This window comes from Calidris pugnax, unplaced genomic scaffold, assembly GCF_001431845.1.
Source record: "Calidris pugnax isolate Ruff unplaced genomic scaffold, ASM143184v1 scaffold201, whole genome shotgun sequence".
Lineage (NCBI taxonomy): Eukaryota > Metazoa > Chordata > Aves > Charadriiformes > Scolopacidae > Calidris > Calidris pugnax.
Genome location: NW_015090933.1, coordinates 1,000,365 through 1,018,411, shown reverse-complemented (window position 1 = coordinate 1,018,411; position 18,047 = coordinate 1,000,365). Strand labels below are relative to the sequence as shown.

The 18,047-nt window shown below is 40.4% G+C and overlaps 3 protein-coding genes across 4 annotated transcripts in view; 1 reads left to right on the top strand and 2 right to left on the bottom strand.

Moving 5' to 3' along the window:
* Positions 1-171, bottom strand: part of MKRN2 (makorin ring finger protein 2) — a 21,817-nt gene extending 21,646 nt beyond the window's left edge. The window contains exon 1 of the mRNA XM_014951668.1: positions 42-171. Coding sequence (XP_014807154.1) covers positions 42-67 — 26 coding nt within the window. The 5' untranslated portion in view covers positions 68-171. The remainder of the gene's footprint in view (positions 1-41) is intronic.
* Positions 172-233: 62 nt separating this feature from the next.
* LOC106893586 (MKRN2 opposite strand protein-like) lies at positions 234-5,198 on the top strand. Its single transcript, XM_014951671.1, has 4 exons — positions 234-453; positions 709-758; positions 1,759-1,921; positions 4,520-5,198. The coding sequence occupies exons 1-4, from the start codon at positions 248-250 to the stop codon at positions 4,737-4,739; spliced, it is 639 nt and encodes a 212-aa protein (XP_014807157.1). The 5' UTR covers positions 234-247; the 3' UTR covers positions 4,740-5,198.
* Positions 5,199-7,862: 2,664 nt separating this feature from the next.
* The window catches only part of TSEN2 (tRNA splicing endonuclease subunit 2), a 14,226-nt gene continuing 4,041 nt past the window's right edge, over positions 7,863-18,047 (bottom strand). Inside the window, exons 2-12 of one of the 2 annotated variants that reach the window (XM_014951667.1) lie at positions 17,067-17,262; positions 16,763-16,844; positions 16,039-16,075; positions 13,563-14,094; positions 13,369-13,446; positions 12,732-12,782; positions 11,933-12,071; positions 10,143-10,179; positions 9,375-9,486; positions 8,696-8,785; positions 7,863-8,170 (exon numbers count right to left, since the gene is read on the bottom strand). In XM_014951667.1, the coding sequence (XP_014807153.1) occupies positions 8,111-8,170; positions 8,696-8,785; positions 9,375-9,486; positions 10,143-10,179; positions 11,933-12,071; positions 12,732-12,782; positions 13,369-13,446; positions 13,563-14,094; positions 16,039-16,075; positions 16,763-16,844; positions 17,067-17,240 (1,392 nt within the window). In that variant the 5' untranslated portion in view covers positions 17,241-17,262 and the 3' untranslated portion in view covers positions 7,863-8,110. Of the gene's footprint in view, positions 8,171-8,695; positions 8,786-9,374; positions 9,487-10,142; positions 10,180-11,932; positions 12,072-12,731; positions 12,783-13,368; positions 13,447-13,562; positions 14,095-16,038; positions 16,076-16,762; positions 16,845-17,066; positions 17,817-18,047 lie in introns of those variants that run through there. The other variant, XM_014951666.1, reaches the window with a different exon arrangement.

The window sequence follows — 18,047 nt, the reverse complement described above, 5'->3', positions numbered from 1 at the left end:
CGCCCCGGCCGTGAGGGGCCGGCGGGGCGGCGGTCGCTCACCTGCAGGTGACCTGCTTGGTGCTCATCCTGGCCCCGCTCCGCCCCCCGCCGCCCCGGCCCGGCCCGGCCGCTCCCCGCGCCGCGCCGCGGGGTTCCGTCGCACGGACACCATTCACCGCCGGGCCGCGGGGCGGGGCAGAGCGGAGCACCGCCCGGCCTCCGCCACCGCCACCAGCAGCAGGGAGAGGCGGGGCGGAGCGGCGGCCATGGCGGAGGCCGCCATCCTGCGGGTGAGGCACTGCCGCGCCGACATCTTCTGCCGCCGGGCCCCGCCGCGCTGCCCCGCCTGCGGCCTCCCCCTGAGCGGCGCCGGGCTGTCCGCCGCCCCCCTCCGCCTGCCCAGCCCCTTCCGACACGGCCACCGGCAGCCCCGCGCCTTCCTCCTGCGGCCCACCGCCGGCTCCTTCCTCGGGTAGGGCCCGCACCGGGGGGAGGCCTGGCGGGAAGGCGGCTCCCGCCTTGTGTGCCCCGGGGCCTGTGGGGAGCCCCCCTGTCGAGGGCCTTCGCCCAGCCGGGAACTGACCCGCCAGGCCCCGCTCTGGAAATAAAACCCGGCTTTTCCAGGTTTTCAGTAGAGTTTTGCCTCCCCAGGCAGCACCTGCTGTGAGACAGAGACAGGGCCGAGCGATGCTCAGGTCCATCACCAGCACCACTCTCTGTCTTTCAGAGGATACGACGGGGAATCCGACCTTCACGTTGGAATAACCAACAGTCACGGTAAAAAACACTTTGTAGAATCGTCTGGGGTGGAGGGGATCTTTACAATCGTTGAGTCCAACCATTAATCTAGCACTGCCAAAAACACTTTGTAGTTGCCTTTCAAAGCACTGCCCATCTCCCATACCTCATATTTAGACTGTACGCCCAGTTTTGGCCTCCCCCCTCCGCCTATGATCACTGAATTACATGGCAGTTATTTCAGAGCCACCTCAGCTCCTGCGGCAGCACCTGGTACCTCTTAAAAACACTGCAACATCCAAGGATCCGATGCTTTGCTGTTGAAGAACATAATTCCTCAGCCTGCTGCAGGTACCAGAACCAGGAACTTAGCCGTTCGCTACAAAACAGCATCACATAAAGATCAGAAAGTCTCAAATACAAGAATTTATCCCACAGATAAATTCACAGAGCTTCAAATCAAAGCCACAGACCTCTCCTCTCGTGCTGAGGAGCTGCACAGAATGGAATTGAGAGGTGACTTCTGTTCCTGACACAGGGAAATAAAAAAGTTACGCAGCCTACTTTTAAAAAGAAGTTTCAGGAAATGTTGACTTAAACAAATTTTTTTGCTAATTCTAAAAATACCCCTAATTTAAAAAATAAATCCCCACATTAAAAAAAAAAAAAAGCACATTAAAAATCACATCAAGTTCTCCTAGAGTAGGCCCACCTTGTAAAATCTCACTTGAGATGTTTATTTAATACAAAAGTGGTCTAATTTGTGGGTTTAAAAATGAGGTCTGGTAATCCTTAAGTTGCTTTCCTTATGAAAAGACATTTGAAATTACACTGTAAAAAAGAACAGGTTTTTGATTAGAAGCATTTTCTACTCTGTGGCCAGTGATGGGAAGCTAGGGGATAGCTAGTCTAAGGAAGAATGGCAGCGTGGAAAACTACTAGTAGTAGTTTTTCCCACTTAAAATAAAGAAAAAGGATATAAATGTGATTTTCCAATTTGTTGGAGATTCCTTGCCAATCTGTTGCTCTTCGTTTTCAGGTGTGGTGTATAATTACAACGAAGAGGGCATTCACAGAGCTGAAACTGGATGGGAACAGTGCATAAGTATTCCACTAGTGCAACCAGACATGTTTGGGCTTCTTCAGGAGTGGGATAAGCTCCTAGAGGAATTTTCTGTGGGAGAGGCCTGGCTTCCTCACAGGTATGTAGTTTAAAAGCTGGGTGCAACAGGAGTTTTTAGTTGGGGATGATAAATGGGGCTATTCCATTTTGGATCCTGTGAGGCTTATGGTTCATTCAGAGCTTTGCTCTTTTAGAACACGCATTTCTACCAAACCAGTCCAAACAACGCTGTCGGGCTGTCTTGGAACTTAGTGGCCTTCCTAAACAGAGAAAGAGTATTTTTAAGTCGGAAGTAACAAAAGCATCTGCTGGAATGTGAAAGCTCTAAAATAAGAGATCATTTTAGGGAAGTTTTCTTCAACAACAAAATAATTTTGCATGAAAAAAAACCCCAAAACAGTTCAGTGAAACATTACCTTTAAGAGTAGCTGCCAAGTACAGAAGTAGGAAAGTCCAGGCGCAATTCTATAACTATTTCCTCTAGGTCTCAGCAGTTTTAGGTGTATTTGCATTTTCACACTGATGGGATTCTTGCCCGCATCGTGCCTCCAGATGACTCCTTCCTTTGTTGTCAGTGATCAGAAATGGGAAACACACTCGGGCTGGTTTCCAGCTCTTCCAGCTGGTTCCTAACATTGCTTTGGATAGTTAAATACAGAACGACTTCCACATATTTTGAATTGAACCAGCATGTTCCAATGAGAACGCTTGCTTCTTTGTAGCTTTCCTTGAGTTTCATGCCCGATGACAGCGTTACGAGTTGTTTGGCCTGGCTAAAGCGTGTGTTGCCACGTCACGGAGCCTGCTGATGGACCAAGCAGCCTGTTGTGAGGAAAGGCCAGTCCTCGGCCCGCTCCTCAGTAACAGCACATGGAACAGACAGCCCAGCCGAGCAGAGGCCTGTGAATCATTTAAGTTAATGAACACAAACGCCATCTTATATAAAAGCCAAAAAAAAAAAAAACCCACAACAAATCAAAAGCAGGTTTTAGCAATTCTGTAAGCGCTTGACTATAAAATTTCAGAGATAATGTGATAATGTGTTATTTCCCCAGCATCAGGAGATGAAAGTATTTGACCTAGAATAGAATTTTTAAATGTCCACGAACTTGTAAAGCCAACAGTATTTGTGTCTCTCTCACACTCTTACAGTTCCCAGTGCCTTACCACCTTCTACCAACACTTTTTTGACATCAAGTTAATTTTTAGTAACAATGGTATCTCTTCTACAAGCTTTTATTTGTTTTTCCTTGGTCTGCAACCTCCTGACAAAGTGACCTACTTTTTCCCACAAATGACCAGTAAACTGCTGAAAACTGAACTTTTTTTTTTTTTTAATTGTTAAATTAACTCATCTGTTTATTTTTTCAATGGACAGGAACCGTGCTAAACTAATCCTGTAACTCCTTTGGGTTCAAGCCAAGCCTGATTCTAATTTTCCTGATTGCTTTTCATTTACTGGAAGAATGGTAAAGAACAGCAGTAAAGAACAGTGGCCACAGCCATGACCAACAGTACCTTAATTGACTGAATTACTGAGAGATCCTGGGTTTACTTGTCAGGATATAAAGACATACTTCCCAGATGTAATTTCCAGATGTTTTGCACTGCACAGTGCTGATGGCCATTCTTTAAGTTACTCAATTATTTTTCTTTAGCAATTAGTTGAGAAAACTGTCTGGACCTGGGCTCAGGGTCCCAGGGTTGCTTTTGATAGTCGTAGTCCTCAGATGTTGCAAAACCACCCTGTAAATTCCCAGGGCTGACAGGCAAACCTCCCAGCAGATTCCCTGTGGCAACAGGGACCATGGAGCCACTGACAGTGGAAGGCAAGGAGCGAGTCACAGGGCTAGGAAGAACAAGGGGAAAATGAGATGGGATGAGGCAATTACAGAAGGTGGCTGAGGATTAGGCAAATGGCAAACAGGTCTGCATCAAACAGTTACACAGGGCCCCTGGAAAAAGCAGCATTACGTGGGGAGGGAATGGAATAAATTAGTGAAGCTGTTAGTGGCCAACATGAAACATCTGGGAGAATCTGAGAAACATTCTGAGAGTGAAAAGACAGGTGAGTGCTGTGTGCTCCTAGGTCAGGGTAATGGGGAAAAAAAAGAAGAAAGAAAAATGAGAACATTTTAAGTGGCTTCTCTTATTCAGTGAGTATTTCTGTCCTTGCACAATTGGCACAAGTTATTGCCAATGGGAGTTTGACTGGCACACCGTACAGCAACTGTATCAACCAATGTAGTAGCCATAGAATTTGATTTTAAGTGAGCTCCCAAGGTAATGCTACACTGAAAGAAGTGAGAAGTGCACGTGGTGGCACACAATTAGCATTACTGCTGCAGGAAGACGTTTTCAAGATAACGAGTAACAATACATGGAAGAGCAAAGGTTAACAAGGTAAAAGCTAAGTAAGTCTAAAAAATAAGAACTCATTATTGTAATAAGTTGGCACCCTTTTTTTTTTTTTTGTATTATTTTCACAGTTTCTAGTATCCCTGGCTGGAAAGCACACTTTGCAATGAATAGAATATATTGAAGCACCAGCATTAAAGGGAAGTGGCAATATTTCTTGGAGAGCATGTGTTTTCTTATTTCACTCAGTAAAATATTCCTCCATGCGCAGTAATTAATGGATCAGCACTAACTCTTACTAACGAGATGTTTTTCCTAGGTATGAAGAACATGATCATAACTGCTACACATACGCCCTGGCGTTCATTAACAGTGTACTGACCGCACAAGGGAAACGGCAAATGAGTAAAAGTGAATTTACAGAGAAATTTGTGATCCCACAGACAAAGAAAGCTTCCAAATACATTACTCTGCATCAGGAGCTAACAGCTAATGAGTTCTACATTGTACCCCTTCCTGATCAAGAGAACCAGAGCTGAAAATGACAAGTATTAAAACATCTACAATATGCAATAGGAAGCCTTAAAGACTCCAAATCTCAGGGTTTAAGATGCCCAATCTATTTAATGTATTTAAAACCACAATTAATTTAACACGTTAAGCTGCACATCATGGAAGGATCAGGAAACTGAACTTGGACATTTGAATGAAATAACATATAATGGAACTATTCATATGGAAAAATGTTTTCCTATTTATTTACATTCACATTTATATGCTCTGTTCTGTCAAGACACTTAATACCAGAAATCGTAACTGCTGTAAATTAAGGGTTTTAACAAATGAGCTGTGGTAACTTAAGCTATAGCAAACCACAATGTTTCTTTTTCCTGTCACATTTGTTTACTGATGAGTGAAAAAAGGGAATTTGTGCTTGCGTGCTGCTGAAATCCAAAGTCAATGACTTAATGCAGATTCACTACAAGCACAGTTATTTTCCTTTAAAAGTCAATGACTTAATGCAGATTCACTACATGCACAGTTATTTTCCTTTAATTACTAATAAATACACCAACAAATAAATCCAGCCTCTTTGCCAGATATATTTCTTTTCCAATTCTTCTTTACATTTCACACATTTACTCCTCAAACCAAGACAGATGCTTCGTATTAAAAGATAATAATTTAGTGTCTGTATCTGTTAGTATTTGTAATAAGCCACAGATTCCTCTGTATTTATCCAAGTTAAAACATTAGAACATAACAAAAAGAAATTTAAAAGATCCTCCAACAGCACTTTTACCTATTGTACACTACACAGGAGTGTATGCTGAGATCAAAATTCTGCAGTCCATAGTTTTGTGCAATTTCACTTTATTTACTTAATTTCTAGTTTAAGAAAATAATTTCAGCTTTTTTCCATTCTACTAATTTCTGCAAAGTAAGCTGGCTTTAGTCTAGATGCAACTCCTGTTTCCTCAAAGATAGAGAAGTAATCATAAATGACTGGGGTTTTGTCCACACCTAGTTTATACTTTAGTGTACACGAGCTGCATTAACCCTGTCCCCCAGTACTCTCTAGCTGCACACACCACACTTTCACACATTTCCCCCATCCACATTCTTCCACTTCTTCCTAAATTCTAAGTTATAGCTCCTTTAAAAGCATATTAAATAATAATAAAGACATAATAAAAACAACCAGCTTGAAATGCACGATTCAGCTGCTGCTTGAGACCGATCCGCCCAACTCCTAGAAACTACGGTATGCTATTTCTGAGTGAACCAGAATCCATACTTCATTTAAGTACTTAAGTATTTTAATTGGTAAAATATAAATGCAATGGGAGTATCAGTGCTATGGTACAACTATTTAACAGAAGTTATTTGATACAATGCTGCTGAAGCATGAAGTAGAGTCATCTGCAGCTAGAAACAGAACACCTTGCCACCTACAGTCAACACATACCTACCTGTTCAGCTTGAAAATGCTGTTACGCAATTAACGTTTTCATTTTGCATCTTCCCAGTACAAGTCGTATTAAATGAAAGCAAAGATCTTCCACTTTGAGCTGTATGTAGTTTCCTGCATTCTTGACAAGGCTTTACACTCTAAGCTGCCTGAGTAAACAAGAACGTGGGTTTGTGTTTGGTGGGAACAGCCCGAGTTCACAGAATTTTTACTGGAAAACTTCCTGCGACCAGGAGGCAAACCCCCTTTTATAGTGTATGAAAATAGCACAAAGAAAATCCAAACAGTGTCACTGTCACCAGCTATAATGTAACCCTGCTGTTGTAGCAAATGTGTTCTCTCACAACAGGGGGGGGAAAAATAAATCTAAAAAACTCTTAACAGCGTGGTGAAGGAAGGAAGCCTGTTGTTCAAAGGCTAAGATGGAATTCAAATGCCTGAATCTAAAGCAGCAATACTTAAAATGCAGCGTAGCTGATACTTAAACCTCCTGGCTCCACTTGAAAGCCAGCTGAATACCTGCTGGGTTGGTTTTGTTTGTTTTCCAAACATGGCTTAGCAATAGCAAACACTGCATTTAGGAACCTGCAATCTACACGATTAAATCTTACAAAAAGATAGAGAATAGCAGGCGCCTGGCGTAGCGAGGCAGAACCGCTCAGCGCTGTCCTGTGTCTCACACAGCAGGGCCTCCCACTCTGTTTTACAACAGGCCAGGGCAAAGAGAGCTAACAGTGCACTATGGAAAAAAACCCACAACGTATGGACTATCGTAGTTGCCAGATAAAAGAGAAAAAAAGCAGTGATGAAACTGAGAATTATACTTGCCAAGCTACAGAGACTGACCTCCTCTCGCTAGCTCAGCAAATCTGCCGCTATTTTCTACACAGTAACCCATCCTCAACAAAAGCAAAGGGCATCAACTTGTGGTCCTGGGGCAAGATCAGGCCTTTCCTTCCAAGGAGGAGTCTTGTGCTGCAAAGCCCAAGTGAAGCCCACATCTTACTGAAATGGGGAAAGGTGCCCCAGCACTCCCTACTGCCTCACACCTAACATCGCTGTTAGCTGCTAAGAACCCACAATTACACATTCTGGGAAGAGTTCCTTAATTCTGAGCAGTTCTTGTGAAAACAAGCACTTTTAGGACTAGTAAATTCCAGGGTGTGGGCACCTAACGTGTTACCCTGCTCAATATTCCAACAGCCAGATCTGTCCCCAAATCTAAGTTGGTGCAACTTCATCAAGACCATGAAGTCAAGTTTTGGTTGAAAAACAGTACCATAGGTATTCCAAAAGGTTATTTAACTCACTGTAATTACTGCTGATGTTTAACTAGCTTTAACTAGTTAAAATCTAGCATTAAATTTGAGGACTATCAAATTTAAGTCCTCGTTTCTGAAGAAATATAGGACCCTGTGCTGAGCTACAAACTGACGTTAGCCTTACAATTCCCAAGCTTGACTTGGAAGAATGTGGGAGGTATTCCCAGAAAACTGCTGGATCCCTCATCACTTCGGCTTTCGGGCAGACACTCAGGTTTTGGAGTTCCATGGCTCTGCAGGCCGTAGTGCCTACTCAGCACCAACGCTTGGATCTGTCAGAATACTAAAAATACTAATTACTAACCACTGCAGTCTAGCCACCATTCAAAGATACACATCTGTTAGTTTTAAGGAAACAAAACAAGTACTTTATGTTGGGACAAAGCTTTAATTTTTCCCCTTCCTATGCATTATGACAGTTCAGTTCAGTTTTCAATACAAAATTCTCTCCAGTAAACATGAAATATCTCATTTTAAATAGCATTTATACGTCCCAACTGTATACATCAACAGAAACTGTTCTGAGGCAATGGTTCATCATGAGAAGATGAGGTAACAAACAAGACATGATTTAAAAAAAAGTTTTAAAGTTTTAAAGTTTTTCCTACACAGTCAGTTAAAAGTCATCTTGCTCACTGCGCTCCCGGGAAGAAACCCAACGACTTACAATCAGTTCCTGAAATAAAAAACAGCAATTATTATGGAGAGGAAAAAAAAAGGTACAGATAATCAGCAAGGGATAGGGATTAAGCCTTTAGCAAACTGATGTATATTATGTGACTATTGAGAAAATTTAGTAGATGACTGTGTTTGTTCCTGAAATGAGCTGGTCTCTCACATAATTTTCTCCTTTCATGCAGTTTAAAAGAGAGAGACCTACAGTCTCCGCAGGTATCCCTGTTTCCCCATGCAAATGCTTACACTCACAGTAGCAGCAACTTAAAATTAGAAGATCTTATGTGTTTAAAGAGGCTGCAATGCATTTCTCACGCCTTGGGGCACAAAGGAATCTTGTTATTTTATTGCAGCTAGGAGTACAAAACCCAAAGCAACAGCTCAAGGAGACTCTTCGGCACAAAGGAATCTTGTTATTTTATTGCAGTACAAAACCCAAAGCAACGGCTCAAGGAGACTCTTACAGTTAGCTGTCCAGCTGCCCCAAGGCAAAGCTACACAGGCAAAGAGAGAAATAACTGCTCACCTGAACTTTAATTTTTTTCATACATTCTGGGGTTGACATCTCTTCTTCAGTCATGTCAGACGGTCTAATCAGATAGCACAACATAAGTTCCTGGTGGTAAACAGAAAACACGAATACATGAATTTCAACTGATCTCTTTCTATAGCGTGTTTTACATTCATTAGAAATGCAGGTACCAAGTTTGCTACTTCTGCAAACCAAGTTGAGGAGAGCTGTATATCTCATTTTCCTTATCAAAGCATAATACTGCTATAAGATAAAGTAGAATTGTGACACACCACCTGAGCAGCGTGGCTGTGAGTATGGAAGCACTAGGTATGAGCCTCTATCAAAGGGGACATCTTTTGGAAGCTTTCAGCTTCACTGTTCAAACAGAAGTCCTGGTAGTTGGAGAGGGCTTTAAAAACAGAAGCAGCAAGTGTCCCTTGGGTCTTTCTTCTGTTCCTCATACAACTTTTAACATTCCTACAGTGAACAGAACTTTAATAAGTTCCTTCCAGAATTACCTGGACATTGACAAAGGACACTCTTGTTTGCCTACTGGCAACTGAACATGTTCTTCAGCAGGCTAGAAACACGAGGATTCTCTTTCCAGCCTCACTCCAACTGCCTGTTCTTTGGAACTAAACGGTACATTTATCATTCCAAAGCTATTTTAAAAATAGCATCTTACACTTACCTTAGAAGCATTAACAGTTGTCCTGTTCAGCCCAGACAAGCACTTCCAGCTGAGCGGTCTGCGAAGAGAACCTTCAAAATTATCATCAACTAATTCAGCAATGACAGAGTAACTGGAAAACAAAGCAGAAGGGACAATTCAGAGAAAGAAAACGACCATTTTTGGAAGACCACAAAACTTAAGAATTAGAGCGTGAAACTTGGTGTTAAACAATATGCCAGTATAAAGTAAGCAAGTTGTGAAACTTAAGTCTCTTTCTGCTAGGAAAAGAGGAGAAAGGATGAAGTTGTGAATATGCTTACGGTCACTTACCCACCCCACCCTTCTGCTGATGCCAAGCATCTCTTATGAATGCCAATCTGATATTTATAATCTCTTTATTATCTAGGAGCTCAACCCGACTAGCTAAGAAACAAAGATAATTATCATCCTTTAAAAGATTTTTCTCCCAAATTACATAAATTATCCACACCATGTATTTTTAGAAGTCAGTATTACTAAGTCAACTTACTTTCCTGAGTGCATTCATCATTAATGCTAAATATGCTCATTGCAGCTTTTAATTTTTAATCTTACCACTGTTACACGAATTCAATGAAATTGTGTTATTTAGTGCCTTTTCTAAAAAGGCTTTTGCATTCCCAGTATGAAGGCATCTGGCAAAGTGTTTTGAGCGAAGAATATGTGCTTAACCAGTGAAGACACTAAATTTGTGTGAGAGAAATTTACTAATTTGAAAAGAAGAAATTAGAAATATGAGCTTCAAACCTTGCATGATAGAAGGGAGGGCCTTTTCGATACAGCACTGAAATGAAAGAGAAACACCTTAGTTAGACAATCACAGAGTTTCTATCTGAGTTTAATACCTGGGTCCATAAATATTTTCAAATATTTTGTAGAGTTTAATTACATAAGACAGAACCTCAACACTTGAATTCTGCTCAGAATTAAGTTGTCCCAGCAAGTGGAGAGTGTGAGGGAAGAGACAAAAAAACCCCATAGGAGCAATAGGGTGACACAGGGCAGGGGAGTGGCAGGTAAAAGATTAAGTAGAAGAGCCAGAGGACAGTTAGCAATTGCTGTGGGAAAAAATTTAGGATGGAATTTAATTTCTCTGCAATAGGCTCATGCTTTTAATACTGTATTCACAAGAGAAGTTGAGCCAGGTGTACGTGTAAAAAAATCACAATAAGCCATTGAGTTTCTGTTCCAAGCAAGCAAATATAACATTTTTCACAAGTTTTAGGAGAGGCACAGGGCACAAGTTCTTCCATACTGCCCACCAGATCCACTAAAAGTACCTTCTCTGTACAGCAGTACACAAGAATCATCGCAGCTGGACTGTTCTAACTGACCTAAAGAGTTACATTTCATCTCTCCCCTTTGTCATGAGCTTGTAAGAGGTATTCTCATACATAGACCCTGTCAGGAAAAGGACAAGCAGTACTTCGTCCCAGTGACAACCATGATTTGCAAATTATCCACTATAAGCAACTGCAGTAAAATCAATTCTAAGAAGGTACTGCCAAAGAACAAGAAGCCAGAGGAGTTCAGCAATAAGAAGCCTGTTAGCCTAAACTAATCCACTTCCTTTGCCTGGCACAAATCCAAAGGCAGTGATATGCTAAACAACAAATTCAGGCCAGAACACAAATGAACAGTGAACAGACTAGCATCAATTTCCCTTATACATCAGGTGATCAATAGCAAAACCCCATCTACAACCCAGAGCACTAACACCAGTGATGTTGAATTCAGCCAAACCTTCACACTGATCTAAAGGCCTAGCTCAGGACAACCTCAACATACTTAAATGCACAAACCCCAACTTTAAAACTGCTTCAGCAGTACTAAAACACCTGCTGGGTTGCACGTACCATTAAAAAAAACATTTCCCTTTATGCACATTTTCCTGTAACAACAGGCATTACTGTACTGTTTACGTTGACGTGAGCTGAGTGTAGTTCTTGAATTACTTAGCAAGGGATTATGGACACCACTAATTATTTCTGTAAGGATAAAACCCTTACCATTAGCAAGCAAGTCCCTTCCCCTTGCTCCCCTCCCCAAAATAACCCATACAGAAAAAAAGTCATAGCAGTAAGTTCAGCAGAAGTCCAGCTTTGATTAAATGAGAGATGAATTAGATAAATAATGAGATGCATGGACTTTGATGTGCATGGGGATCTAGAAGCAAACCTGCTACTCCAGAGACTGTCATATTAATACTGCAGAAGACGTGTTTAGAGGGGGTAGGGAAACTTGGAAGGGAATTTCAGTGCAATCCTGTATTAATTATTAACCCCATGAGGAAAAACAACGGGCCTTTTGAGCTACCTCTTCAGCTACTGGGTAGGTGACGTTGTACTCCACTCCCCCTAACTTTATTGCTAACCCATAGAAGCCAAAGATGCCTTTTGACAACAGCAAGTAGCAAAGCCTGATCCCATCATGTAGCTGCTCATTATCGAATTCAGCTTTGGCACTGGAGTCCTGCACTGCCTGGAAAGAAGTCAGATGCAAATGATTCCATTTTTTTTTGTAAGGAAGCTACTCACAGAGATCCGTTCCATACTTCAGTCCCACTTTGGGGACCCAGCCCTTGCTGCGGAAGTAGTGATAGGCCATGTAAGTCGTTTTAAAATTGGGCTTCACTTCACTGAAGATTTCCCATAGCTTCAAAATAGTTAGGGGCTCCTAAAAATCCCAACCAAAGGCATTAATGTGACTATATTAATATTACAGCAGATCTAGAATACTGTGTGTAGCAGACCGTAACAGCCAAACATCAAATACCCCAGCCCACTGCAAAGAGCATGGACTTCAGACAATAAAATATGGAATCCCTAAATATAAAGAGAGAAACTTCTTCGTCCATTTAGTGATTTATTTTACCATTTCACAAGCAGTCCCATAATGCCCTTGTTTAAAGGAAAATTTGACAAATTTTAAACTAGAAGCATAGGTTTCAATAGGTTTCAATTATTTTGTCCTTACATTAACGGTAGCTTGATATACTTATAGAATAATGCTTAAAACTCCAAGGAATTTTTCTGTTTCAGGAAAGGGAGAGTATTCACCATATTATGCCTCCCATACTTGCTTTCCCTGTATTTCCTAAGTTACAACAAAAACCTTTCTTTCCAAAAAGGCTGTACATAGCTGTATTTGCCTTGGTAAACAAAACTTTCAGACCAGTATTTCATAAACAGATATATCATTATTTTTAAGAAATACTTCCTAATTACTCTGGTGTTAACAACACAAAATACTGCCATAGTAGGTAAAAAATTTCAGACCAAAACATATCCAAACTAATGGTATCCCCAGTCATCCAAAATTAATAGAATCTCTTACCTCACCATAATAAATGCTTAAGCATCCCAGAGCATACACCAAGAAAAAAGCCTGAAAAAATAAACAGAGTAAATTTAGCTCATAGATAGACTCTTCCTGGAGTTTATATTCCACGCAAGAACAAAGCCTCTAATTAATTTTATACAAGAATCCTAAAGTCAAATAAAAACAAATCCTAAAGTTGCTGAAAGTTTCCTTTCAGATTTGTCTTCATGGCCTTTAAATTTCAACTGACACGGCACTACAAAAAATCTATGCATGTGCTGTAGACTCCTGAAGGCACAGAGTTAAAACTCACACATATAAATATATTTAGAAGCAGAACAATCGAAGCAGGATTTATATAAATGTTATATTCCTTGTATTTCTATATTTAACTCCTATCACTGGTCTCTTTGTTAGTGGGATTACCCATCTAAAGCAAATGAGGTTGGAACCTACATATTTTTTTTAAACTGTACTATATAATTATTGCAGGTTATTAAAAATAAATTGAATGACTAAGACAATCCAATTACTTAGGAGACACAGTAGAACCCTGCATTTCAGTAACATGTATTCAATTACATTGTACCATAGATGAATGTTTATTTTTCAGATTAAAAGTAAAACAACTTGTGCTGTACTTGAAACATACCTCTTCCAAGCTGAGTTGTAAATATTCAAAAATTCTGAATGGATTTCTTCTGCATACTAATTTTTCCTTCTTGACAGGCTACAAGAAAAAAATTACTGTATTACTAAAACTTTAAACTGGAAAAAAACCTGAATTCTGAAAATAGCACTGATGATACAGTTTTTCTGAAAGATTAGGATACTCTTTATCCTTACATTTTCTTGCATGCAAGCAGAATCATCTTCATGACATAAGCTACCTTCTTCTTCCTCTTGCACCAATACATATTCTGGAGCATATTCTTTTGACTTGATCATCTCACAAGATCTTTGCTCAGTGTTCTCCCTTGCCTCACAGTTGCTCTGCATGAGAAGACCATGCTTCTGGCAAGACACTTCAGCTATCTCTTTCAAGCCACCTTGTTCCTGTTCTTTAGAGGCACTTACAGCCACAGAATCAAATGCTGGATCTCCTTCCAAACAGGCTTTCTTGTAGCCTTTGTTCTGATTCTCAGAACTTAGGGCTACTGCATTTCCAGTATCTGTAGAAGATTGCTTGGAAAGTTCTGTATTTTCTGTATTTGGGCCCATTTTGCTGCAATTATTACCGTTTTTTTCAGCTCCATCCTCTTCCAAACATGGCAGCTCAAGAGGTTTAGTGTAATTTTCAAGAATTTTGGTAACCGAGCAGTCATCAAATCCTTGCTCTTGCAGAACACTTTTAGCCCACTGAACATGACGCTGGTACCTAGTAAACAAGTAAAATAAATTAGAAGTTCTAGGGCATTTTAGTCCTAAATTAACATCTTAAAAACAAGCGTCTTGAAAAAAAGAAGATTCAGCACAGTTCTCAAAACAAACCTGAACACACACCCCAGTAACTGCTATGCAAAATACAACATGCACAATGTAATAGGCCTCCAGTCATCAGGAAGCTGCAGTCGACATCACTGAACATCAAAATTCTGCTACTTTCTTTGGCTTTGTTTTGCCTTTTAAATTTCTGCAGCAACAAACACCGTTACCAATGTTGCACAAGAACCATGCATTGAGGACTACACAGTTTCAAGAAGCAAGAACTTCACCAGGACTCCCACTGCCTCCTCCCACTGAGGCCTTACACCTGAATTCCCTGCAAAAACAGCTAGGTGTCTAAGCTAGCATGAATAAAAGCATGCAACAAGACTTTGTACACAGAGCTCTCACACACTTCTTCTGTTATACAGCTAACTACTGAGAAGAGTATCTTCAAAACACAGTTTTAACTGTCTTTGAAACAGCAATAGCATAGCAAAAACACCAGCATAAGTATCTTCAAAACACAGTTTTAACTGTCTTTGAAACAGCAATAGCATAGCAAAAACACCAGCTTTAACAGAAACCAAATCTTTAACAGAAACTACCATCGGTTTTGACCAAAACCCTCACACTCTGAGAAATAAGAATAATCCTATCAGTGAGATACTAGCTACATGCTGCAAATATTTCTAATTTTTTTCCAGTATGATGGCGTTTTCAGTGCCCCTTCAATTATTTCTCCTTGGAAGATAACATGAATATCCAGCTGAAGGCATTGATCTGCATTCTGTGAAAGTTACATGCAGCTGAGCACAGCTGTCCTTACTCAAACCTGGACAGCTCTAGTACAATATTCTTTATTTCCCAAAGCAAAATCCTAACACAGCAATTACAGACTAGGTAATGAAGAACTACAAAGACAATTAAATGCAGATTTCATGTGTCAACACAAAATATAAGTCCCTCTGAAGTCTCATAATAAAGCTATATAATTCAGTACTGTAGTTTTTGTTATAAAAAATACTCCTCTTTGTCCTACAATTTAATTACCACATAATTTACACATACAGATCTCTGCTGAGACAGATCACGATGCATTTTCTGCACCAATATAATTACACTTTCCTTGATGCTCAGCTGTATTTGCTAGCATACAAAGCTGTCACAAAGTAGAGCAAAGAGAATGACAAGGGTTTCTGCAAATAGTAGTAACCGTAGTAGCAGCAGTAGTAATATTGCTACTGTTTCTCTTAACTATAGTTAAGGACTGAAGACGCGTAACTTTTAAATGTAAGTAAAATTTTTAGCATTATCATCAGATTAAAGCAAACAGTAACTAATTTGCACACTCTTACAGTTCATTCATATACTATTCAAGTAAGGCAAAACAAGTATGCGGTCCGACACTGTTTTGATAAATGTACAAACTAGGAACACTAGTAGAGACTATGAAAAAAACAAAAGTAAAACATCTATGTATTATACAAGTCAAGAGCTGCGTCAGCTCACATTAGAATAATTCAACAAGGAAATGGGAGAGTTACTTTAAACAGCCTGCCTCAGAACCTTCTCTTTTTCCTTCTCAGCTGAGAAACAGGTTTATTATGCCTGATATTATTAGGAATTAATTACCCATACTACCATGCATGCACTCAGTATTGGCTTCTATTCAGCAATTCCTACCTGCAAGCTTACATGAAAAACCATGCTGAATATCACCTACCTGACTTCTAGTTTTTCTAATGCAATTTATAAATTAAATACAAAGAAAAGAAATAGAAGCAAGCCATCAGCATTTATACAGCCCACAATCTAAAAACCAGTAAGAAAAAATATAAAATAGAATAATCTGTTTCATAAAAAAACAAGAATAAATTAATGCAAATTAACTTACTTTTTGGATGTAATGATAGGCAAGTTTACATTAGCACCTGTATAAAGAAAAATCATACATTGTTTCCTCAATATGAAAATGTTTTCATGGGATTTTGATCATTGAGGTAACCTGCAGCCCAGCAATTACCCCCATCTTCAGTACTCTGTGCCATTTTAGTCCCACTTGTATTCAAGGACACAGCAGAACTAGAAAAGGTACAGAAGTAACAGCCTGCACAAGAGGAACAACTAAATGCACTACTTTTCTCCAGCCCATAAAAAAACAATTACCGAGGGATATGACAAAATCCAGCGATGTCTACTGAGACTTAACTGCCATGGAAAAGACAATAAAGAATGACAGTCTATAAACAACCAGGAGCAGAGCAGATGTAAGTGGCTATAAACCGATTAAAAATTTCACATATTCTTCATATTAAAACCAAAAAAACCTGGACATTTTTATGAGGTCCAAGGATGATACCTTTGGTTACAGACTCTCTAAGCAAGAAATCAGTGAAGGCCTGGAGAATGCACTAAGGAGCTATCGACATGTTTCTTTTTTTCATATTTTTCCTAGGCATCTTGTACTGCCCTTCATCAGGTATGGGGAGACAGAGATCCTTGATCTGACCCAGAAGAGAGATGATTTTTCTGTGTGTGATTTATACACATATATCTGAAATGAGTGAAGAAAGGTGAAAAGTACAATAGTGATGGACATACAAATGGGCACAATTTACCTTGCCACTTAGTAACCAGGGAACGATCCGAAATGCTGTACACTGGTCGACTTCTTGAAAGGATACCTTTCCCAAAATAGCCCTTCAAAGAAAAGGAAAAGTCCTTATTATATCATCTGACAAAAATTAACTTCTTTCTAAATAGAAAATGTTTACTGCCAAGATCAACTGAAAAAAAAACCAAAAACAATCTGAAATTCTGCAGCATTTAAGCTTTGCCTAAAGCTTGTTGCTTAGCTTCTCATAACTAGTTCAAAACTTATGTTTAAAACACTAAAAATAACATGCAAACAGTGTACACCACCTTGTTGTAGAGCTGTTCAATATCTTCAGGGTTCCTGACAATAACATTGTTGTTAATGATTTCAGCCTGGCATATTCTGAAGTCCTTCCCACCTACATCCACAGGAAAGGGAGATTCATAGGACTCAAAAACTCTTCTTTTCCTTCTTGGGGGATGAAAAACTGCTTCTGCCATTTCCTAATATTAATGTTTCCTCCTAAAAAAAAGAAGAAACAAAGCATTTAATGTTCAGGAGTTCAAATTCACCCATTTTTACATGTTTCTGCAATATTCCCTTCTTAATAGCAAATTAGCAGTAAATCCTACAGTTTAAATCTGTAACTATTACACCAGACAAACATAAGCAGCAATTTGCTGGTGTTATGTGTTAATCTTTTCCTCTTGGGCATTGCAGTATTCCCTGAAGACCAGGTAAGGACAGTTGGTAGCCAAGCGTTTACAAAGTAAACGTCAAGATGAAAGGCGAGAACATAAACTGCTGAAAACATCTCAAGAACAAAACAGACGAAATTAGTAGAAAAGCAGAAACCGCAACGCACAAATGCCTAAATATAAACTGTTTTTGAACAATTACGGGAATAAATTTTGAAGAGAGAGTGGTGGCTTGGCAGGTTTGCCTGGTTTAAACCTTTCCACAGGGAGACTGGACAGACCCCGAGGGCTCTCTGAAAGCGCAGTGTAACCTTCATTGACAGACCCTCCGAGGAGCTGGGGTGTGTGGGGGGTGACCCCTCCAGCCCCCCAAAGCCCCATGGTACCCCCCTCAGCCCCAGAGTGTGTTGGAGGGGAGGCGGGGGGGGGGGAATGTTTTCTGGCTGCAGCTACGATCACCACACCTACAACCCTACCGCGGCCCGGCTACGGGAAGAGAGGGCCACAAACCCTGCAAAGGCCCAGGCTTGACCTCGGTGGGATAACAGAAACCCACAGCTCCTCCCGCCGAACTAGGCCCAGCCCCAAGCGCAGGCCCAGGCCGAGGCC

Bases quoted from the DNA above. Each gene is read 5' to 3' on its own strand.
- LOC106893586 (XM_014951671.1), top strand. From the start codon at position 248: ATGGCGGAGGCCGCCATCCTGCGGGTGAGGCACTGCCGCGCCGACATC. The intron at 454-708 runs GTAGGGCCCGCA...TCTGTCTTTCAG, and splicing joins ACCGCCGGCTCCTTCCTCGG to AGGATACGACGGGGAATCCG. The intron at 1,922-4,519 runs GTATGTAGTTTA...TGTTTTTCCTAG, and splicing joins GAGGCCTGGCTTCCTCACAG to GTATGAAGAACATGATCATA.